General features: G+C 35.9%; 1 protein-coding gene across 1 annotated transcript; it reads left to right on the top strand.

Moving 5' to 3' along the window:
• Positions 1-168: 168 nt before the first annotated feature.
• On the top strand, positions 169-25,917 carry LOC144344488 (ribose-5-phosphate isomerase-like). The gene is made up of 8 exons (XM_085504699.1): positions 169-392; positions 9,544-9,604; positions 10,232-10,347; positions 11,342-11,406; positions 11,874-11,942; positions 21,550-21,688; positions 22,371-22,473; positions 24,364-25,917. The coding sequence occupies exons 1-8, from the start codon at positions 237-239 to the stop codon at positions 24,444-24,446; spliced, it is 792 nt and encodes a 263-aa protein (XP_085360825.1). The 5' UTR covers positions 169-236; the 3' UTR covers positions 24,447-25,917.

Here is a 25,917-nt window from a genome sequence, read left to right as displayed (position 1 = left end):
GTTCTGCTTGTAGATTCAAATATAAACCTGTAATCAATGTGATCCTGTAATGTCAACTTAGCAACGTAATTTGTTCTTGAGCTTTTTTGTTTATTATATGCAAATTAAAAATATCAAACAAATATTTGTTTTAAGATTGTTCGTAAAATCACGCATAGTGAATTTTTGACCGGCTAGGGACTCTTAATTTCGCGCCAACTTCATATAATTTTGTGTCGTAGTCTATTTTAATTTCAATGTACCCTGTTGTTGGTGTAACACGCACACTATCGTTTCGGTTGAATCCGTTATTTAAAATATTGCCGTGTGTATCTTCTCGATTTATCAGTATGGACCCAGCCGAAGCAGCCAAGAAAGCAGCGGCATATGCCGCTGTAGATGAGCATGTCAAGGTAGGAACAGGAAGCTGACCCCCGGGGACTGCAGCACGTTCAGTTTCCAAACACATGTTCATATTCATGTTTAAATCTCAGTAACACATTGACAGAACAAACGAACATGCGCAATTTAAAATATGTAGTAGTCAATTCCTTTTTAAACCCCACCCCCACCCACCCAAGGACTAAACGCACAACTGGTCACTTACTCTCGTATTGTATTATATCTAAACAACAATATGTTTAGAAAAAAACAGTTGAACTTCTGATAACTTGAAATGACTGAAAGAGTTCATCCCTCACACCTAGCCTGAACCCTAACCTTAACATTGAAGCCCTCAATGTAAATGTTTATGCAGATATCTATACGTCTCCTGTAGAAGAAATACCTATGAAATTCTTTGCAAATATGTTGACAATGGTACCTCACACTCGATCAATCAATCTAGCACTGTACAAATTTTATGATTCTTTTTAAATTTAATCAGTAATTAAAATATGAAATTTTCTGTACCTGCAAATCTTTGGAAATTTATTTTAAGAGCAGGTTTATACAATGTAGCCGATTTATTTTAGGTTTTGCCTTAAAGCTGATTTTGCATAGAATTGTGTAAAAAAATGCAATATTCTATTGTAAAGAATCGTTTACCTCTACTGATAGTAGGGATGAACCGTACCGATCACTCGTAGATATTTGTGAAAATATTTGTCTACAATTTTATAGACCTTTTATATCTGGTTCAGCTCACCTCCCAACTGTTAATCAGATATACTTTCGTTGTCACAGCATTTCAAAATTCAGGCCTATTTATAACAAATCCCAAATGATTCAGGTTAATTTTGTTTACAAAATGCATGTGTACTGTATGTTTTCATTTCACAATTTAATAATTTCAATACATGTATGTACACTTGCTAAAATATTAGTCAGAAAATTTATTTATTTAATATCCTTGAGGAAAGCAGTGCTTTCTCTTGCTATAATAATTCATACATGTATTTGCTGTATCTGTGACTTCATTCAGGATTCCTTGTGGCAAACTAAACAGTTGAATCTTCAGTTGCACAAGTGTCATTCAAAGGTTTAAAATTGTAGCATTCTCCATAACAACCATTAATTTGGCGAATTGAATTTTTATTTTGCCAGTGTTTGCAGTGTAATCATCTTAAGCTATTGCAATATCATATTTACTGGCTTTTGTCACTGATTTGACATATTTTTTTTCATTTCAACTTAAAACAATCAATACTGCCACACATGCAAGATCAACTAGAAAATGATTAAAGATTTACACTGGGCAAAATCGTTTATATACGGTGGGTACATTAGTGTATTCGCACGTGTATATTCCCAATATTTGAAGATATACGTTGGTCGGCGCACACGTACATTCCATGTATGTACGGGGAATACGCAACGTATATTCACACATTCGGAACACACTGATACGTAAATATACACAGCAGTATATTTACGGAGACCGGAAGTACATGTATACAGTGCAGACATTAACGTACACGTAATGCAGAACAATGCTGTCTTACATATTTCTACGTATACGTAGTATATACGGACACGTGATAAACCACTGCACAAAGTTAATACTGACGCAGATCAGCATATACGTAGCGTATACGGTCACGCAATAAATCAGTGCACACAATTAACATCGGCGTAGATCTACGTATATTTTGCGTATACTCGGCATATTTAAAGTGCATGCTATTGGCTGATTTTTCAGGAACATTTGCATACAGGTCACATATTTTAGGTCATGCTTCATTTCCGGTTAATCAGTCACGTAGTAATTTGGTTCTTGGGCGCCGCACGTGCTTGTAATTTTTCTAGGTACTAGTATTTTGTTTATAAATAAAGTATCGATATTATTACTCGTGTTTGCTACCGCAACACATTTATTTATAAACACAATACAACAACCTAGCAATATCACGAGCTCCTGTTACAGTCATATACATGTAAAGATAAAGAAATGGTTATTGCCACACCCATAGCCATCTCAGTGATCAGACGTTTCTTCATGATCACAGGACCAGCAACGAGGCATTAACCCTTTCTTTATCTGTAAGTTACAAGTGACTGTTCTCCCGTGACTTGCATCAGACTAGATCGCATACCACAGGAAATCAAACTCGAGAGGTGATTCACAATGAAATATTTGGCCACTCGATGTTCAACACAAGTAGAATCAGGGCAATGTGAACAGTTCATAATCGGAAATAACATTTACAGTAGATCTACGGTCAACGATAACACATTGCAACTAATGCAATTTTTTGTTAATTAATATTGAGGAGTTGTTTTTGGGTAATTGCAAAGGTGGGAATAAAAGACAGACATTTGTGAATCAAGTGATTTAGTATTTATTTGTAAACAATACACACACTTAAAAGTACACAAATCTTCCTCGACATACATAAATATGGGGTTTTAATTTCAATTTAATTGAAGGTGAAAAATAAGTTCATTTCAAGTGGTTTAAATTTAGTGGACTTCTTTAACAGAAATAACGAAATTCAACAATTAATGCAGAGGTGTTAATCCGAAAATTCATAATTTTTGTCTGTTCTTGTTTGTGATTGGTTCAAGCAACGTTTCGGGGATCGTGTCGTAGTGCCTTCGTTGGTAGTGGGAGCGTGTAAATGGCGAGAGCCGGGTTACCATGAAAGTTGGGTTACCGCTATTGCCATTTATACACTACAATATTTTATTTAATAAAAAAAATAAAACAAGAGACTGTATGCAAATCGAACGACCAATTTACACTAGCCTGTATCGGTTAATTGCCCTTTGTCAATTTGAGTAGAGCCCTTTGACAACAATGAAGGATCAGACAAAAGCATGGAACAACGGACATCATATGGTACATGTATAACCAGGCCAACATGAATTACTAGTAATTTGGGTGAAGAGGTCAATTAATTAAATCGGACATCAATTTTTGACTTTCGCAAACTTACATTTTTTCTGACACATAAAATTGCGTATATAGTGATTTACAGGCTATAATCAAAATCGATCCACTGAATACAAGTTATAATAATACAATGAAATGGTACGAACTAAGTGTGAAAAATTGAACAATGACTTTTCTATGCATGTTGAAATGACACAGCTAGACACGCTACATCGACTGAAAGTTAAACACAACTTACAAATACTGCAGGGTCAATCCGGACATGCTGATTTTCAGAACTTCTAAAGAGGTTGATATTATTCTCTTGTGGTGACTTGGTTTCGGTTTCTAAAATAGCACGCTTTCTTCTGTCTGTTTTGATGTAGCCATGACTTCCTTGCGCAAACGATTTACTGTTGTAACTAAAGATTGCATAATTTTGGTGATCAAGATAGCATGCTTGAAGACTGTGGGCGATATCTATCAGAACTTCCAAATAAACTTTGACTTGGTGAAGATGAGATGGGGATTGAGATCAACCTGAATGTCGGACAATCAACAAGTACGATGGAAATGGGACATCTTGTTCCTGGATTAATGCAACAATTACGTAACTGATTTCAAAAGGGCTCATCACTTTAGTCACATTAGCGTATAGCATTTTGTTAGTAGGGGTGTGCGATTGCGAAATTCCTCATTTCACAGTTTCATCATGTTCGATTATTATTTTATTTCCACCAGTAATACAGATATTTGTTATTTTACTATTCTGTACGTACTAAAAACATAGTGTTTGATTTGTTTGTGACGACTGTTCCAACTCAGCCCATAATGATAACGTCCAACCAGTGTATTGCGCCCTCATTATTTTGGACAGTGTTCTACGGAACGCGCAAAGAATTGTGGGACACTCTACCACAAAACTGAAATGAATATATATACCCGAATGAGAGACTACACCATTGGAGTATCTTTCACGTACACCATAGACTATGGAAAACGGGAAATTTCTAGTAAAATGTATTTAGGAATTCAAATGATAGTAAGAGACAAACATTTATTTACATTTATAAATGAAACCTGATAACAAAATACAAGTTTACAGACAGATTCGGAAATGGGTCGTCGTGACCCAAGTATAAATAGGCTTCTAAACAATATGAATTATTTCTTTGCAATTATCGCTGCAGTAAACAGTAGATGTATGTGACTATGAATATAACTGCAGTTATTCAATGTTGTATTTATGACAATAATTAAAGTTAAAATTAAGATTTTGTTGAATAAAGGTAAAAAAAAAAACATGAACCGGTAAACCGTTGCGCTACTAAGCATGAATAATTAACTGATGTCAATCGATGTCACGTGATGTGAATGCACTAAAACATGAATCGTAAGTCTAGTTTTCACAAACATTTACGCAGTTCATAATATGTTGCCAAGTACCACATAGCAGGTTCAACGATAGACTGTCTATGGTTCAACGAAGACAATGAGAATTGTGTTCGCAAATCTGAAATGTCACTGCAAAGAGTACTAGCCAGAAATATCCATAGTTGTTTGAAATGATGTACGTGTTCAGAGTGTATGTGGTGATATCACAGTCACTCTACTAGTAGAGTGACTGTGGTTAATAGATCGTATTCTGAAAATAACGCAGCGTATGATGGTAAATGGAATAGAAATGAAACTCCGTGATAAAACGATCCCTAGAAGTGAAGATGACGGCAAATTCAACCAATTTTGTTACACGTGTCTCGGTGAGAATTCATTTCACTTTCTTGGTATGGACTTTGTGGCTATTCTTACCCAAATGCCATTCTTGCCTGAACCGGCCCCGAGAAACATGCACACGACCCAAATGGAAATTATTTTAACACTCGCCAAAATATTCACACCTCGTATTGTTTGCATTCATTCAGGCTTGCGAATGATATTGCAATTAATCAACGTATACTCTATTGTGCAATTTCCTGTCTTGTGTTCGAATTCACCAGTGTATAGTGAGACAAATGAAGACGTCACGTTAATATCAAAGCGATGTTACATTTCAGTCAGAAAAAAATTTTTTTTTTAATTTAGAAATTAGTAACAACCGTTTCTAAATTGTACCTGTACAACGCCATTTCTCAATTACATGTGCTCGGCAAAACGGGAGTCGTTTTTAGATCGATTCAAAATGCCGTGCGAGTCGTCAATTCCAGTAATTATTTATCATAAGTACTAGCGGCCGCGATTGCTACTCACATGTGATTCCAAATAAGATCGAACAATGTGCCTAACACAGTATTCTTCCCATGTGCGTAAATATACAGACTTCGTAAAAGAACGTAAATTGTACTACAAGAATGCATGTAAAATACGTACGTATACACTGCGTGCCACCCAAGGCGGGCATGGGTGAAAGAAACCATAAAAATACGTAGTGCATATGTACGTATATTCCATGATTTGTATACGTAATCATATCTGTGTATACTGAACGTATACCGTGAATATACACAAAATGTATAAATGCGTATGCAATCGTATATCAACGATTTTGCCCAGTGTTACACATTTATATATAATAATTAAAATTAAGTTTATATATGTATACATGTATTTGTATAGCATTCTGATATTTGTTTCCTGCGCTTTCAATAGCAGACAAGTAAACATTTTAGTCACAGAATAAACTGACTACCAATCAGCACTCAGGTGATTGGCTGGAAGATTCAGTTGTAGGCATCCTACAAAGTAAATAACTGCATTTTTTCCACTGTATCAATGTTCAGTCATGTTTGATTTATGTAACGTTACCTGGAAAATGGGACCACTGTGTGAGAAACCAAACAATAATTTTTAACATATCGTACTTCAGGAAACTGGTTTTAATTATTTTTACCAAATAACTTCTTTGCACAAGACAAATTGTTTTTTCAACATTTACAAAAGAATGCGATTATTGACTTTGTCTCTTCCGGCGATGTGAGTAGAAATTCATGTCATAATAGAAATGTAGATGAAGTATGAATAAAAAATAATGTTTGATAATTGATTCACAATTACTCACTTGGATTGGCCTTCATCTTTGGGTTTTTAGAAAATTTTAATGTACATGTACCTATATTATTTCTCACAATTCTTGGATTATCAGTGATTTGATATTGTTGTCATGGCAGCATTGACATATTTACATGTACTAACAATATCAAGAATATATAAAGAAGCAATGAAAAAATAAGTTCACACTACTAGAACTGGTCGTCTCTTTCAAAAGATCAATAACTTTAATTTAATTCAACGTTTCTTAAAACTAAGTCATCGTCAAGAAAGGGTAATATGTGACATGCCTGATAAATTGTCTTGCACATATGATGTGTGGTCTTGCATTCCTGGATATATTTTTGACAACTCTTCAAACACACTTAGCAGTGAGTTTATTCCTTGGGCAAATGCCACTATTTTTTTCCATTACAGTAATTACATGTACGTCTATAGTGACAATCATGAAATATTTTTAAATAGTTTAATGGCTGTGAAAACTGAATAAAATTGAAAATTCACTTCACCAAATTTAATTAAAATGTAATTATAATACTAAATATATTTGGAAATTCTGATAACATTTGCTAGTTATTAAAGTCTGGTTATAGGCACTAAGTTACTAGTAGATGGTTACAGGGCATTTACCTTGTCTAATACATGTATATGTAGGAATAATGAATTGCTTTGATACTTGCTATCTTGAGTGAACAACATTTCTATTTGTTCATTTTGCTACAATATCATTAAATTCACTACGTTCAATTACCCACCATAGACTCTGGTCAGTCGAAATGACTATTTTGAACTGTAGGCCATAAACAGCGATTCTGCCAATGATGGAGAAATAGAATCTAGGTCAGGGGAAGCCCCATGACCCCAAGATTCTTTTCCCTTATGTCACGAACCACGTGTCCAAGGCCATATGGCGGCACCATTACGGCTGGCTATTCACTCTTTCTTTATCTCCGCATCGATGGGGATGAAGTTTTAGCGACTCTGCCTGCATAGCCTGCTTTTTCCTGTCCGGGTTTCTGGCTTGGGTTGTTACCACGGTTTTCCTTGTCATTTTTACCCTTGTGTCAATTTCCCCTTTGTGTGTAGCATTTTTCACAACAAAGTAACAAAACCCGGTGACGTAACTTAATCACTTGTTGGTTTCGTTGAGTCACCTTTTCCAACTGTATTTCGCTTCCCTCATGCATGTTGTGTTCATTTTATGCTTTATCAATGTATTTAGAAATGGATAGATGTAATGACAGTACCAGAGGCTCAACGCCGGTTTTGTCTCCTCGTTTTTTGAGGTGACTGTGTAGTGGTTATAATCAGAATTTACCAGCATAAAACCTGCAGCAGAAATGCTATTTTTGCCATGGCTGCGTGCGGGGTTCGGGGTTTTTGCCTTTTCTACTCATAGTTCGAGACCACAGAGTCCTGCTCCGTACAGGTAACACAGCGTTGGTCTCCCTCAACAAGGAGGGGGGGGGGGGGGGCGTTCCCCATCATTGTCAGCCCTAGCTGAGCAAATTCTCCTTTGATGCCTGGAATACAATGTGGAGTTAACCGCACACCACCACCTCAGGGGTGAGGAACAGTCTGGCAGACGCCCTTTCAGGCGGCTCTGTCTTCAGAACACGGAGTGGCTGATACCCCAGTGGGTAGCCTCCAGGCTGTTTCGACTGTGGGACGGTCCAAAGATAGACCTGTTTGCCACACCCAGGAACGCCAAGCTCCCGACGTACATAACACTCCTGCCGATCCTCACCGATCCTCATTCCCCGGCTGTCAAATTTTGACGGCCCAGAGGGTTCGGGGGAGAATTGCTTCTTTGCCCGGTTCGAGCACGGAGTTGCTACCAAAACCGTACTAGGGATTCAAGACGGGGTGCCAAGCCTCCCTGACATCCATCACCAGGTGGATTACTGCGACTGTATTATAGGTCTATAATACTTTAACTTCCTCGACACATGATGTGCATGATGTCCGTGCGATTGCTAACTCACTAGTTCTAGCGTCAGGCACCCCTCTCGAACATTTTCTGAGGGCAGGCTTCTGGAAAACGCAAACGTCTTTATCAACTACTACCTAAGAGACGCCCAATCCATTGAGGAGGATCTCTTTAGGTTGGGTCCTGTCGTAGCAGGTCAGGTCAGACTTGGTTTGCTGACCCAGCCTGAACAACCACAAGGGTCCCTGCGCATAGCCGATAAGTCGGTCTCAGCATTTTTGCGGACAGATTTCTCTACCATCAGCAGAACTGTTTCGGTCTTTTCGGGGTCTTACTAGGCGATGAGTTGTGTATAGTGTTTCATCCTGGACTGGGAAAAGACTTTCATCATTTTCTGTTTGCTCTGAAAACCCGCCACCTATCGGTGTCTGACTCTGCCTACAGTTCAAAATAGTCATTTTGACTGAATGCAGTCTATGGTAGGTAAATGAATGTAGTGAATTTAGGCAGAGAGTTCTCCGAACCCGCCTATTCACATAGCTCATACCCACCATAGACTCAGAGTCACCCCCAACCACCCCTCTCTTTCTGTAGCGTTGGTCTAAGTCCTCGATGTGGAGAGAAAGAAACCAGAGTGAATAGCCAGCCATAATGGCGCCGCCATATGGCCTCGGTCATGTGGTTTGTGACGTAAGGGAAAAGAATCTTGGGGTCATGGGGCTTCCCCTGACCTAGATTATATCTCTCCGTCATTGGCAGAATCGCGCTGACTAATGCCTACAGTTCAAAATAGTCCTTTTGACTGACCGGAGTCAATAGGCGGGTTCGGAGAACCCTCTGCCTAATTCTCTATTTTAGCAAATATTTTTGTCATTATTATGCAGTTAAACTGTTTTATTTTGTTGGTGTGCATATTTTACTTGAGTACTATAAACTGATACATGTAGGACAGCAGAGCTGTTTCAACTGTCAGCCTGCTGACCCAATTTTCAGCAGACAATCTATTATTATCTCTAAATATTTTTCAGATGAAAAAAAAGGCATAATAGAAATATATCAAACTCAAATTGAAAGAACAACATGTTTTTATAACCCAGGGTTACTACAGACATGTATACAATGTATCTTTGGAAACAACATTATTGTATTAATATTCTTTTCTCTTAGTACTGCATTTCTGTAATGTTCTGTACCATTTAATTTGCCTGTATTTGTAGACTGTTAGGTCACTCTCTATATACTATGTACTTCATCCATGTCACTCTGATATTTGCAGGATAATCAGAAGTTGGGTATTGGCAGTGGATCTACCATTGTGTATGCAGTGAAAAGAATTGGTAAGTTTGAAGTATGGTCTCATGTAACATAATAAATTGTTATATTAATTTCTATTTCTTCATGTTTTTGATCAGATCATATCACATGAATCAACAGTACAACTTGCATCATGGTCATTTCTTGTACTTACTAACTGTAGGAGTGATAAATGCACTTGCACCAAGGGTGTTATCTGGTTGTATGTGCTGACTGGGGGACTGCTGTCACTAGTGTGCCCTCTAACAAGACAGATCAAATGGAATTCCAAGAGTCAACTTGAGTCAGTTTGATGACTCATGTGTACATGTATGTTAGGGTGACTTGGTTGTGGCCTCGAATTTCCCTTGTCTCAACACTTATTTTGTTTATAAAATTGAATTTCATTTAAATCTTTGTGTGTCAATAGTAGGTTTGTATTAATTGTTACAGCTGTAGATGTATTAGTCCCCATTCAGACGCAGTCCAGAAACAGGGACTTGTGGATTAACCTCTGTGTGTATGTCTGTCTTTTCATGCCCACATCTATCTTAGACATGCCTGGGCATGTAATCTGTTTCATGTTGTAATTCAAAATGGCTGATTCATTTCAGTTTTGTACATTATTTAACTAACAGGGACTATGTCATGACATTTTTATTTATTTACAGCACATCGTGTCAAAAAAGAAGGCTTGCATGTTACATGCGTACCAACGTCATTTCAAGCTAAGCACCTCATACTTGATAATGATTTGCCATTAAGTGATTTAGAAAGAACTCCCCAGGTACATGAATAATATACAAATATATCACAAATATATTGGATTAAATGATAAATGTGTATTTGCCTCCAATCTGTTATTTTAAAAGAACTACAATCATGGTCACCATCATTTGCCACTCATTTTCCATCATGTGTGCCGCTCATTCTACACCATCACGTGTGCTGCTCATTCTACACAATCACATGTGCGGCTCATTCTACACCATCACATGTGCCGCTCATTCTACACCATCACGTGTGCGGCTCATTCTACACCATCACATGTGCGGCTCATTCTACACCATCACGTGTGCTGCTCATTCTACACCATCACGTGTGCCGCTCATTCTACACCATCACGTGTGCCGCTCATTCTACACCATCACGTGTGCCGCTCATTCTACACCATCACGTGTGCCGCTCATTCTACACCATCACGTGTGCCGCTCATTCTACACCATCACGAGTGCCGCTCATTCTACACCATCACGAGTGCCACTCATTCTACACCATCACGTGTGCTGTTCATTCAACACCATCACGTGTGCCGCTGATTCTACACCATCACGTGTGCCACTCATTTTACACCATCACGTGTGCTGCTCATTCTACACCATCACGTGTGTCGCTCATTCTACACCATCACGTGTGTCGCTCATTCTACACCATCACGTGTGTCGCTCATTCTACACCATCACGTGTGCTGTTCATTCAACACCATCACGTGTGCCGCTGATTCTACACCATCACGTGTGCCGCTCATTTTACACCATCACGTGTGCCGCTCATTCTACACCATCACGTGTGCCGCTCATTCTACACCACCACGTGTGTCGCTCATTCTACACCATCACGTGTGCCGCTCATTCTACACCATCACGTGTGCCACTCATTCTACACCATCACGTGTGCCACTCATTTTGCACTATCATGTGCCACTTGTTGAACATCCTTTTTGTATTTGATGAACCATGTAATCACATTCTGGTGGTATATGGCATCTATCTTTGTTACAGCTTGATCTTACGATAGATGGAGCTGATGAAGTTGATGCAAATTTGAATCTCATCAAAGGAGGAGGGTAAGATAATCTTGCTATACTGTCTTCCTGCATACTTTTCGGTATTCTCATAATAATCTCATAATATTATAGTCATTCTATGTAAGAGTACATTTAACACTTTTACACTATAAATTAAACTAATACACACTGGCAATATATATTGTTGATATAAAGCAAACCTGTTTGGTCTCTTAAAAACTGCTTTAGATGCATTAAAAATGTCTATTGTATTGTATGTTGTGTTATATAATTTGTACACTGATTCAAGGTCACCATCAAAATCGCAGCACAATTTGCCAATACTGTGGTATATATCTGGTAATCATTAAGTGGTTTCCTTTTGTAGCAGATAAGCAAAGCTGGGCCAAGAAAAAAGTTATGAATATCATTACGTGTCATACAGATTGGTTTCGAAAAAGTTTTTTTGATTCAATTTGTATTTAAATCTACATTGTTTTGAGTTACCCGACAGTGTATCTTTTCAGTGGTTGTCAAACACAAGAAAAGATAGTTGCAGCTGCAGCTGATGATCTGGTAATCATAGCAGACTCCAGGTGAGTAATACAGTAACAATATATCTGGTAATCATAGCAGACTCCAGGTGAGTAATTCAGTAACAATATATCTGGTAATCATAGCAGACTCCACGTGAGTAATTCAGTAACAATATATCTGGTAATCATAGCCGACTCCAGGTGAGTAATACAGTAACAATATATCTGGTAATCATAGCAGACTCCAAGTGAGTAATTCAGTAACAATACAATGTATATCTGGTAATCATAGCAGATTCAAGGTGAGTAATACAGTAACAATATATCTGGTAATCATAGCAGACTCCAGGTGAGTAATTCAGTAACAATATATCTGGTAATCATAGCAGATTCAGGGTGAGTAATTCAATAACCATATATCTGGTAATCATAGCAGACTCTAGGCGAGTAATACAGTAACAATATATCTGGTAATCATAGCAGATTCAAGAGGACTAATACAGTAACAATATATCTGGTAATCATAGCAGGCTCCAGGTGAGTAATACAGTAACAATATATCTGGTAGTCATAGCAGATTCAAGGTAAGTAATACAGTAACAATATATCTGGTAATCATAGCAGATTCAAGGTGACTAATACAGTAACAATATATCTGGTAATCATAGCAGGCTCCAGGTGAGTAATACAGTAACAATATATCTGGTAATCATAGCAGATTCAAGGTGAGTAATACAGTAACAATATATCTGGTAATCGTAGCAGATTCAAGGTGAGTAATACAGTAACAATATATCTGGTAATCATAGCAGGCTCCTAGTGTGTAATACAGTAACAATATATCTGGTAATCATAGCAGACTCAAGGTGAGTAATACAGTAACAATATATCTGGTAATCATAGCAGATTCAAGGTGAGTAATACAGTAACAATATATCTAGTAATCATAGCAGACTCAGGTTGAGTAATACAGTAACAATATATCCTGGTAATCATAGCAGGCTCCTAGTGTGTAATACAGTAACAATATATCTGGTAATCATAGCAGACTCAAGGTGAGTAATACAGTAACAATATATCTAGTAATCATAGCAGACTCAAGTTGAGTAATACAGTAACAATATATCCTGGTAATCATAGCAGGCTCCATGTGAGTAATACAGTAACAATATATCTGGTAATCGTAGCTGATTCAAGGTGAGTAATTCAGTAACAATATATCTGGTAATCATAGCAGATTCAAGGTGAGTAATACAGTAACAATATATCTGGTAATCATAGCAGACTCAAGGTGAGTAATACAGTAACAATATATCTGGTAATCATTGCAGATTCAAGGTGAGTAATACAGTAACAATATATCTGGTAATCATAGCAGATTCAAGGTGAGTAATACAGTAACAATATCTGGTAATCATAGCAGGCTCCTAGTGAGTAATACAGTAACAATATATCTGATAATCATAGCAGATTCAAGAGGACTAATACAGTAACAATATATCTGGTAATCATAGCAGGCTCCAGGTGAGTAATACAGTAACAATATATCTGGTAATCATAGCAGATTCAAGGTAAGTAATACAGTAACAATATATCTGGTAATCATAGCAGATTCAAGGTGAGTAATACAGTAACAATATATCTGGTAATCATAGCAGATTCAAGGTGAGTAATTCAGTAACAATATATCTAGTAATCATAGCAAACTCCAGGTGAGTAATTCAGTAACAATATATCTGGTAATCATAGCAGACTCCAGGTGAGTAATTCAGTAACAATATATCTGGTAATCATTGCAGACTCCAGGTGAGTAATTCAGTAACAATATATCTGGTAATCATAGCAGACTCCAGGTGTGTAATTCAGTAACAATATATCTGGTAATCATAGCAGACTCCAGGTGAGTAATTCAGTAACAATATATCTGGTAATCATAGCAGACTCCAGGTGAGTAATTCAGTAACAATATATCTGGTAATCATAGCAGATTCAAGGTGAGTAATACAGTAACAATATATCTTGTAATCATAGCAGATTCAAGGTGAGTAATACAATAACAATATATCTGGTAATCATAACAGATTCAAGGTGAGTAATATAATAACAATATATCTGGTAATCATAGCAGACTCAAGTTGAGTAATACAGTAACAATATATCCTGGTAATCATAGCAGACTCTAGGTGAGTAATTCAGTAACAATATATCTGGTAATCATAGCAGATTCAAGGTGAGTAATTCAGTAACAATATATCTGGTAATCATAGCAGACTCCAGGTGAGTAATACAGTAACAATATATCTGATAATCATGGCAGATTCAAGGTAAGTAATTCAATAACAATATATCTGGTAATCATAACAGACTCCAGGTTAGTAATACAGTAACAATATATCTGGTAATCATAGCAGATTCAAGGTGAGTAATACAGTAACAATATATCTGGTAATCATAGCAGATTCAAGGCGAGTAATACAGTAACAATATATCTGGTAATCATAGCAGACTCAAGGTGAGTAATACAGTAACAATATATCTGGTAATCATAGCAGATTCAAGGGGACTAATACAGTAACAATATATCTGGTAATCATAGCAGATTCAAGAGGACTAATACAGTAACAATATATCTGGTAATCATAGCAGGCTCCAGGTGAGTAATACAGTAACAATATATCTGATAATCATAGCAGATTCAAGAGGACTAATACAGTAACAATATATCTGGTAATCATAGCAGGCTCCAGGTGAGTAATACAGTAACAATATATCTGGTAATCATAGCAGATTCAAGGTGAGTAATACAGTAACAATATATCTGGTAATCATAGCAGATTCAAGGTGAGTAATACAGTAACAATATATCTGGTAATCATAGCAGATTCAAGGTGAGTAATACAGTAACAATATATCTGGTAATCATAGCAGGCTCCTAGTGTGTAATACAGTAACAATATATCTGGTAATCATAGCAGACTCAAGGTGAGTAATACAGTAACAATATATCTGGTAATCATAGCAGACTCTAGGTGAGTAATTCAGTAACAATATATCTGGTAATCATAGCAGCTTCAAGGTGAGTAATACAGTAACAATATATCTGGTAATCATAGCAGGCACCTAGTGAGTAATACAGTAACAATATATCTGATAATCATAGCAGATTCAAGAGGACTAATACAGTAACAATATATCTGGTAATCATAGCAGGCTCCAGGTGAGTAATACAGTAACAATATATCTGGTAATCATAGCAGATTCAAGGTAAGTAATACAGTAACAATATATCTGGTAATCATAGCAGATTCAAGGTGAGTAATACAGTAACAATATATCTGGTAATCATAGCAGATTCAAGGCGAGTAATTCAATAACAATATATCTGGTAATCATAGCAGACTCCAGGTGAGTAATTCAGTAACAATATATCTGGTAATCATAGCAGACTCCAGGTGAGTAATTCAGTAACAATATATCTGGTAATCATTGCAGACTCCAGGTGAGTAATTCAGTAACAATATATCTGGTAATCATAGCATACTCCAGGTGAGTAATTCAGTAACAATATATCTGGTAATCATAGCAGACTCCAGGTGAGTAATTCAGTAGCAATATATCTGGTAATCATAGCAGATTCAAGGTGAGTAATTCAGTAACAATATATCTTGTAATCATAGCATATTCAAGGTGAGTAATACAGTAACAATATATCTGGTAATCATAGCAGATTCAAGGTGAGTAATACAGTAACAATATATCTGGTAATCATAGCAGATTCAAGGCGAGTAATACAGTAACAATATATCTGGTAATCATAGCAGATTCAAGGCGAGTAATACAGTAACAATATATCTGGTAATCATAGCAGACTCAAGGTGAGTAATACAGTAACAATATATCTGGTAATCATAGCAGATTCAAGGGGACTAATACAGTAACAATATATCTGGTAATCATAGCAGATTCAAGGTGAGTAATACAGTAACAATATATCTGGTAATCATAGCAGATTCAAGGTGAGTAATACAGTAACAATATCTGGTAATCATAGCAGGCTCCTAGTGAGTAATACAGTAACAATATATCTGATAATCATAGCAGATTCAAGAGGACTAATACAGTAACAATATATCTGGTAATCATAGCAGGCTCCAGGTGAGTAATACAGTAACAATATATCTGGTAATCATAGCAGACTCTAGGTGAGTAATTCAGTAACAATATATCTGGTAATCATAGCAGATTCAAGGTGAGTAATACAGTAACAATATATCTGGTAATCATAGCAGATTCAAGGTGAGTAATACAGTAACAATATATCTGGTAATCATAGCAGATTCAAGGTGAGTAATACAGTAACAATATATCTGGTAATCATAGCAGGCTCCTAGTGTGTAATACAGTAACAATATATCTGGTAATCATAGCAGACTCAAGGTGAGTAATACAGTAACAATATATCTGGTAATCATAGCAGACTCTAGGTGAGTAATTCAGTAACAATATATCTGGTAATCATAGCAGATTCAAGGTGAGTAATACAGTAACAATATATCTGGTAATCATAGCAGGCTCCTAGTGAGTAATACAGTAACAATATATCTGATAATCATAGCAGATTCAAGAGGACTAATACAGTAACAATATATCTGGTAATCATAGCAGGCTCCAGGTGAGTAATACAGTAACAATATATCTGGTAATCATAGCAGATTCAAGGCGAGTAATTCAATAACAATATATCTGGTAATCATAGCAGACTCCAGGTGAGTAATTCAGTAACAATATATCTGGTAATCATAGCAGACTCCAGGTGAGTAATTCAGTAACAATATATCTGGTAATCATTGCAGACTCCAGGTGAGTAATTCAGTAACAATATATCTGGTAATCATAGCATACTCCAGGTGAGTAATTCAGTAACAATATATCTGGTAATCATAGCAGACTCCAGGTGAGTAATTCAGTAACAATATATCTGGTAATCATAGCAGACTCCAGGTGAGTAATTCAGTAGCAATATATCTGGTAATCATAGCAGATTCAAGGTGAGTAATTCAGTAACAATATATCTTGTAATCATAGCAGATTCAAGGTGAGTAATACAGTAACAATATATCTGGTAATCATAGCAGGCTCCATGTGAGTAATACAGTAACAATATATCTGGTAATCATAGCAGGTTCCAGGTGAGTAATACAGTAACAATATATCTGGTAATCATAGCAGGTTCCAGGTGAGTAATACAGTAACAATATATCTGGTAATCATAGCAGGCTCCAGGTGAGTAATACAGTAACAATATATCTGGTAATCATAGCAGATTCAAGGTGAGTAATACAGTAACAATATATGTGGTAATCATAGCAGGCTCCAGGTGAGTAATACAGTAACAATATATCTGGTAATCATAGCAGACTCCAGGTGAGTAATTCAGTAACAATATATCTGGTAATCATAGCAGACTCCATGTGAGTAATACAGTAACAATATATCTGGTAATCATAGCAGACTCCAGGCGAGTAATTCAGTAACAATATATCTGGTAATCATAGCAGACTCCAGGCGAGTAATTCAGTAACAATATATCTGGTAATCATAGCAGACTCCAGGTGAGTAATTCAGTAACAATATATCTGGTAATCATAGCAGACTCCAGGTGAGTAATTCAGTAACAATATATCTGGTAATCATAGCAGACTCCAGGTGAGTAATTCAGTAACAATATATCTGGTAATCATAGCAGACTCCAGGTGAGTAATTCAGTAGCAATATATCTGGTAATCATAGCAGACTCCAGGTGAGTAATTCAGTAACAATATATCTGGTAATCATAGCAGATTCAAGGTGAGTAATACAGTAACAATATATCTGGTAATCATAGCAGATTCAAGGTGAGTAATACAGTAACAATATATCTGGTAATCATAGCAGATTCAAGGTGAGTAATACAGTAACAATATATCTGGTAATCATAGCAGGCTCCAGGTGAGTAATACAGTAACAATATATCTGGTAATCATAGCAGGCTCCAGGTTCCAGGTGAGTAATTCAGTAACAATATATCTGGTAATCATAGCAGATTCAAGGGGACTAATACAGTAACAATATATCTGGTAATCATAGCAGGCTCCAGGTGAGTAATTCAGTAACAATATATCTGGTAATCATAGCAGACTCAAGGTGAGTAATACAGTAACAATATATCTGGTAATCATAGCAGATTCAAGGTGAGTAATACAGTAACAATATATCTAGTAATCATAGCAGATTCAAGGTGAGTAATACAGTAACAATATATCTGGTAATCATAGCAGATTCAAGGTGAGTAATACAGTAACAATATATCTGGTAATCATAGCAGATTCAAGGTGAGTAATACAGTAACAATATATCTGGTAATCATAGCAGATTCAAGGTGAGTGATACAGTAATAATATATCTGGTAATCATAGCAGATTCAAGGTGAGTAATACAGTAACAATATATCTGGTAATCATAGCAGATTCAAGGTGAGTAATACAGTAACAATATATCTGGTAATCATAGCAGATTCAAGGTGAGTAATACAGTAACAATATATCTGGTAATCATAGCAGATTCAAGGCGAGTAATACAGTAACAATATATCTGGTAATCATAGCAGATTCAAGGCGAGTAATACAGTAACAATATATCTGGTAATCATAGCAGATTCAAGGCGAGTAATACAGTAACAATATATCTGGTAATCATAGCAGATTCAAGGTGAGTAATACAGTAACAATATATCTGGTAATCATAGCAGATTCAAGGTGAGTAATACAGTAACAATATATCTGGTAATCATAGCAGATTCAAGGTGAGTAATACAGTAACAAGATATCTGGTAATCTTAGCTGATTCAAGAGGACTAATACAGTAACAATATATCTTGTAATCATAGCAGATTCAAGGTGAGTAATACAATAACAATATATCTGGTAATCATAACAGATTCAAGGTGAGTAATACAGTAACAATATATCTGGTAATCATAGCAGATTCAAGGTGAGTAATACAGTAACAATATATCTGGTAATCATAGCAGATTCAAGGTAAGTAATACAGTAACAATATATCTGGTAATCATAGCAGATTCAAGGTGAGTAATACAGTAACAATATATCTGGTAATCATAGCAGATTCAAGGTGAGTAATACAGTAACAATATATCTGGTAATCATAGCAGGCTACAGGTGAGTAATACAGTAACAATATATCTGGTAATCATAGCAGGCTCCAGGTGAGTAATACAGTAACAATATATCTGGTAATCATAGCAGATTCAAGATAAGTAATTCAGTAACAATATATCTGGTAATCATAGCAGGCTACAGGTGAGTAATACAGTAACAATATATCTGGTAATCATAGCAGGCTCCAGGTGAGTAATACAGTAACAATATATCTGGTAATCATAGCAGGCTCCAGGTGAGTAATACAGTAACAATATATCTGGTAATCATAGCAGATTCAAGGTGAGTAATACAGTAACAATATATCTGGTAATCTTGGCAGATTCAAGGTGAGTAATACAGTAACAATATATCTGGTAATCATAGCAGACTCAAGGTGAGTAATACAGTAACAATATATCTGGTAATCATAGCAGATTCTAGGTGACTAATACAGTAACAATATATCTAGTAATCATAGCAGATTGAAGGTGAGTAATACAGTAACAATATATCTGGTAATCATAGCAGGCTCCAGGTGAGTAATACAGTAACACTATATCTGGTAATCATAGCAGGCTCCAGGTGAGTAATTCAGTAACAATATATCTGGTAATCATAGCAGATTCAAGGTGACTAATACAGTAACAATATATCTGGTAATCATAGCAGGCTACAGGTGAGTAATACAGTAACAATATATCTGGTAATCATAGCAGGCTCCAGGTGAGTAATACAGTAACAATATATCTGGTAATCATAGCAGATTCAAGATAAGTAATTCAGTAACAATATATCTGGTATTCATAGCAGGCTACAGGTGAGTAATACAGTAACAATATATCTGGTAATCATAGCAGGCTCCAGGTGAGTAATACAGTAACAATATATCTGGTAATCATAGCAGGCTCCAGGTGAGTAATACAGTAACAATATATCTGGTAATCATAGCAGATTCAAGGTGAGTAATACAGTAACAATATATCTGGTAATCTTGGCAGATTCAAGGTGAGTAATACAGTAACAATATATCTGGTAATCATAGCAGACTCAAGGTGAGTAATACAGTAACAATATATCTGGTAATCATAGCAGATTCTAGGTGACTAATACAGTAACAATATATCTAGTAATCATAGCAGATTGAAGGTGAGTAATACAGTAACAATATATCTGGTAATCATAGCAGGCTCCAGGTGAGTAATACAGTAACACTATATCTGGTAATCATAGCAGGCTCCAGGTGAGTAATTCAGTAACAATATATCTGGTAATCATAGCAGATTCAAGGGGACTAATACAGTAACAATATATCTGGTAATCATAGCAGACTCCAGGTGAGTAATTCAGTAACAATATATCTGGTAATCATAGCAGATTCAAGGTGAGTAATACAGTAACAATATATCTGGTAATCATAGCAGGCTCCAGGTGAGTAATACAGTAACAATATATCTTGTAATCATAGCAGATTCAAGGTGAGTAATACAGTAACAATATATCTGGTAATCATAGCAGACTCAAGTTGAGTAATACAGTAACAATATATCTGGTAATCATAGCAGGCTCGAGGTGAGTAATAGAGTAACAATATATCTGGTAATCATAGCAGATTCAAGGGCACTAATACAGTAACAGTATATCTAGTAATCATAGCAGGCACCAGGTGAGTAATACAGTAACAATATATCTGGTAATCATAGCAGGCTCCAGGTGAGTAATACAGTAACAATATATCTTGTAATCATAGCAGATTCAAGGTGAGTAATACAGTAACAATATATCTGGTAATCATAGCAGACTCAAGTTGAGTAATACAGTAACAATATATCTGGTAATCATAGCAGGCTCGAGGTGAGTAATAGAGTAACAATATATCTGGTAATCATAGCAGATTCAAGGGCACTAATACAGTAACAGTATATCTAGTAATCATAGCAGGCACCAGGTGAGTAATACAGTAACAATATATCTGGTAATCATAGCAGACTCTAGGTTTTGTTTATCCTTATTCAACTTTAAGTTGCTCTCAGCATCTAGGTATAGTGATTACGCAACAACACTATTCTATCTAGGTATAGTGATTACGTAACTGTAAAATAATGATTTTGCGGCCATGTTGTCTTGTCCACCAGTGACAACTGGGTAACTTTATTTCTCAAACTGAACGTAGATGTCAGTATTACATAATGGTATTACATGCTAAATACATAGCTTCCATGTAACATACATCACAGTAACAACATAGTCCAAAGACAGCATAACATCTAGTTGTCTATTTTGACCGCACACATCAAACCATGCTGACTTGCCCACCTACAACCATTTTACTAATGCATATTCATTTGATTAGGTCATATACCATACAGATAGTTGTAATACAACATTGTGTTACAATTGACTTCAAAGCTTACACTGATAACTTTGGTTTGTAGTCTGATTAGTTTCAATTAAAAATTATTTTTTTCCAGGAAAGATTCCAGGGACCTTGGTGAGAACTGGAAGAAAGGTGTTCCAATTGAAGTCATTCCCATGGCATATGCATCAGTGATTAAGAGGTTAACATTACTGGGAGGCAAAGCAGAACTTAGAATGGCAAAGAGTAAAGCAGTGAGTATCGTAACTATAAAGACGTCTTGAATGGCTCAAATCAGGGTTTTCCCCAGCTACTATATCACGCTGTAAATTTGGCCACAGGTATCTGCATTCCAAAAACGGAATTACTTATGGGTTCACGATAAAATTCATCTTCATATGCCAATGTATATTGTGACACACACTCCCTCCCCCTCCTGTCCTACTGATCTAATTAAGCCTAAATGCATTTGCATTAATTGCAGCAAGAGGAAGCAACAATTTAGAATTTTTAGTGATATATATTTTTAATAATTTCAACAGAAATTTTAAGTGGGCTTTGCTGTATGTCTTGTGAACAAATTTGATTCCATAATTCTGTCATAATGAAAAGTGTAAATCCTGCTGCTTGCATTAGATAAGATAAGATAAGATAAGATAACAGCTTTATTACAACCGTGTAGAAAATTTTACATTTCTAATTTGGTGTTTAAAATGTAATAAAGTTAATAATGAATAACTAAAAATGTAAGTAGGCGAAAGTTGAGTAAATAAAAAGTTAAATAAGTGTGACTGAGTGTATTCTTTTGTTTGTTCATTTACTGTTATGTATTACTGTTACAGTATTACATTTACTGTTTATTTACTGTTTATTTACTGTTTATTTACATTTACTGTTACTGTTATGCATTATGTATGATCTTACATTCCATTACAGGGTCCTGTTGTCACAGACAATGGCAATCTTATAGTTGACTGGATTTTTGATAAAGTACCGAGCAGCTGGGTTGAAATAAACACAGCAATTACAATGTTTCCAGGTATAAGTATATTATGTTCACGCTAAATTAAGATTAATATTATTTCAACAAAAATAATATACAGCCAGATGGTATTGATAGGTAGGCTCTACCAACCAGTTTTAGCCAGGTGGCTTCTGGGATATTTAGTTTCTTTAGTGCCTGAGTTTGAGCTAAACACGCTGTATGGCACAATGTCAATCTTGTTTTATTTCACTGAACTCATCTTGCACTGATTGGTGTCAACAAACATTGTTACAGGGAGATACACCATGTGTTCTGGTAACTATTTGGAATATTGCATAATATTAATAATAATAACTTTATTGCATCTTTAGAAATACAGAATGTTCTATCAGTGTATAGCAATAAAAACAAAAACATTGAAAACCAGTTTGTTATTCTAACACCATTCATGTCAAAATGCCTGACTCTGACCTATATCTGATGTTGAAATAACAGGAAAAAACAATGTTTTACTTCATGGGAATATAAAGGCTTTAAAGCCAGCATTGAAACCTAAGCAGCAAGCATAAAAAATGTACACATTTGAAGTGATTTTGGTTCACCAATGATCTTCAGAATGAATGTTATTTCTTTCATTGTCGACATAAAGTACATGTATGAGAGACAGCACATTTTTCCCACCAGCTGACATATTTCCGGATGAGAATATTCTTGACTTTGTGTAATTATCATTCACCATCACTGAACCTGACACTGAGAAGGGAATGCTTCAGTTGATCTGTAAATGCCCAGGTCATCCAATATGGGACAGCTGCACTGAACCAGTCAATTCTGTCACCTTTGGGTACTTGCAAACACTTCTGTCAGTCCATCTAGAACAACAGAACACAGCATACTGTTTGTTAGATATCTACTGAAGCACAAAGCCTACTGAGAAACCCATTATTTTTGACATGTTGGCTGAGAATAAAACTTTCTTTTCCCTCTGTTTTTGAACAAATGTATGATTCCTTTGATCAGTGGAAGAGGTCACAGACAAACAGTGTGGACACATAATTCATTTCTACCTTGTCAAGCCATGTTACAAACATTACCAGGGAATCTATAAAAAAAACATGTAATCCTGATTAAGGTTTCATCAACTGTTCTCATTACCAAAGATTTCAGGCAAGTTAAGGCCAGTGATGGACCTCTATCCTCTGAAGTATTAATTTTGTTATTTAAGCTACACTCATTCAAGATGGTTATGCCACAGTTTCTAAGATAGTGTATCAAACCGAATGATTTCCTAGTGATGTTGAATCTGAAGGATGCTTAATTATACATCACAATGAGATTAGTGTTCGAAAGAACAGTATATCAGTTCAAAGTTTTGTCATTGCCTCTGTTTGGCACCATTACATCAAGCATCTACTGTACACATACAGTGTATGTACACTTTTGTTTGGAAAATTGCACTTAACACTGACCTCTGGTTTACCTAGGAATGGAAATACACATGCAATGTGTTTTTTTCTACCTTTCATAAAAGCATCACAACAAGATTAGAAATTGACTCGCACATAATCTGCATATTCACTGTGGAAACTGATCAGTGCAGTGAGAATATTTACACCTGTGGAGGACCTTCATATGATTCTATGGTTCAGAACCTGATACTGAATTCTCTTGAATTTAAAAGTATCGTTCTGGTGACAAGAGCTTGTGTTTATTTGCCATACGGATGGAAAACATTAGATGAGTCCACAAGACTATTAGGCTCACATTCACAAGTTCTTAGAATCTAACAGAACAGACACTCCCCTGACACTCTTAATGTCTGGTGAAACATTGGAACATTTTCTTCTTGGTCTAGGCCACCTAATACAATTGTCTTTAATAAATCAAAGTTTTCTTTTGTTATATAAAAGACTTTTTCTAAACTGTATTTATATTTTTTTACAGGTGTTGTTGAGACTGGATTATTCATCAATATGGCAAAGAAAGTGTATTTTGGAATGCCAGATGGTACAGTTTCCACCAGATAGAACTTAGTCTGTACATGTTGGTAGTAATATTCCATGGAAATGCAACATGTTGATGTTGCGCCCTGGGTTTTAGACCTCGCATAACAATAAATATTAAAATAGCTCACAACAAGAATAGTCTTGTATACAGTATTTACTTTGTATTCTCATTTAAAAAACACAAAATTCATTCTTAGTTTCCAGTTTACAAGAGACTTAACTGACTGTTGTCGATGACTTTGCAATGTAGGAGAACATACAGTGGTCAATACCATGTAAAGTAAAGATGTACATTTGTGTTGATTGCTTGCAGCTGTTGGTTACCTCTGATGGTCTATAATTAATTATCCCTCTGTTTTTCTGTCAGACTAACACAATGAGTCATTTCTAGCACAGAGGCAAGACCTATTCTTCAAGCTCATTACGAGGCACACCCGGGTCACCAGCTTGTCACAATGGTTAAAAAAAGACACAAATCCATTTAGAGTGGACCCGAGTCTCGATACAAAAATGTATTGAACAAAAAGTGAACCCCTGTAATCTGTGTGGGAAACCCCACATATATAAAAGACAATAGAATAAATTATACAGTAACACTACAGATGTGTTGTACCTCCTACCTTGAAACAAAAATTATAGTACATGTTCCCAGTTGGTTGTTATGAATTTTTATTGAGGCATTCTCACTGTGACCATACATACAGTAGTCTATAAACAATATGTTGAACTACAACTGTATGTCTACATGTTTATGAACCAATCCTATCATGGTGAGTTTAGCTCATTGATGGTTATCTTTACTGGTAATAATGTAGCATAAATAGAAATAAAAATGAATAATTCATGTACTTGTATTACAGTTCTACAAACTTGTACATTTGTGTGATTTTGTATGTATCATATTTTAACATTTAAATAATACAGTCCATGTACAATTCATATATTTGTGATTTGGCAAATTTTTAAATTGTAGAATGCATTGATTGTAAGTTGTCTGTCAATGTCACTGAATTTACAGTATCTTCACAGAACAGTTATTTCCAATAAAAAATATTGAAAGTATATGTTAAAATTAGTTATGCATCAACATTGTCTCAACGAATGTCGATTATTGCACTCTGCGACAGGATCGCAGGGTCACTCGGCGAAGAGCATGATTCCTATTGGTTGGTGGGTCGAACAGCGCGAATCCCAATGGTCGATGTTCACCTCATGCCTTATAAAAAATTAAGTTTTAAATGGTACGGTAAAAAAAAGTGTGTAAACACTATGTACCGGCGACATGCCGCACTGTTCGGTGATCGGCAAGCACATGGAAGACAAATTGTGGGACCTAACAAATGACACATGGTTTACAGTGATTAGACATATCACATCAACAGCAAAACTATATCCCCAGTTTGTTCAATGTACAGTGTTTTCTTTACAAGATTTGCTCAGTTGTCTGTAACTTTGTTGTTAAACGATTAATAAACATTGCTTATTTGAACTA

This window comes from Saccoglossus kowalevskii, chromosome 10, assembly GCF_978046115.1.
Source record: "Saccoglossus kowalevskii chromosome 10, keSacKowa6.1, whole genome shotgun sequence".
Taxonomy (NCBI): domain Eukaryota; kingdom Metazoa; phylum Hemichordata; class Enteropneusta; family Harrimaniidae; genus Saccoglossus; species Saccoglossus kowalevskii.
The sequence above is the reverse complement of the archived record's forward strand: the minus strand, read 5'-3'. Positions and strand labels throughout refer to the sequence as shown.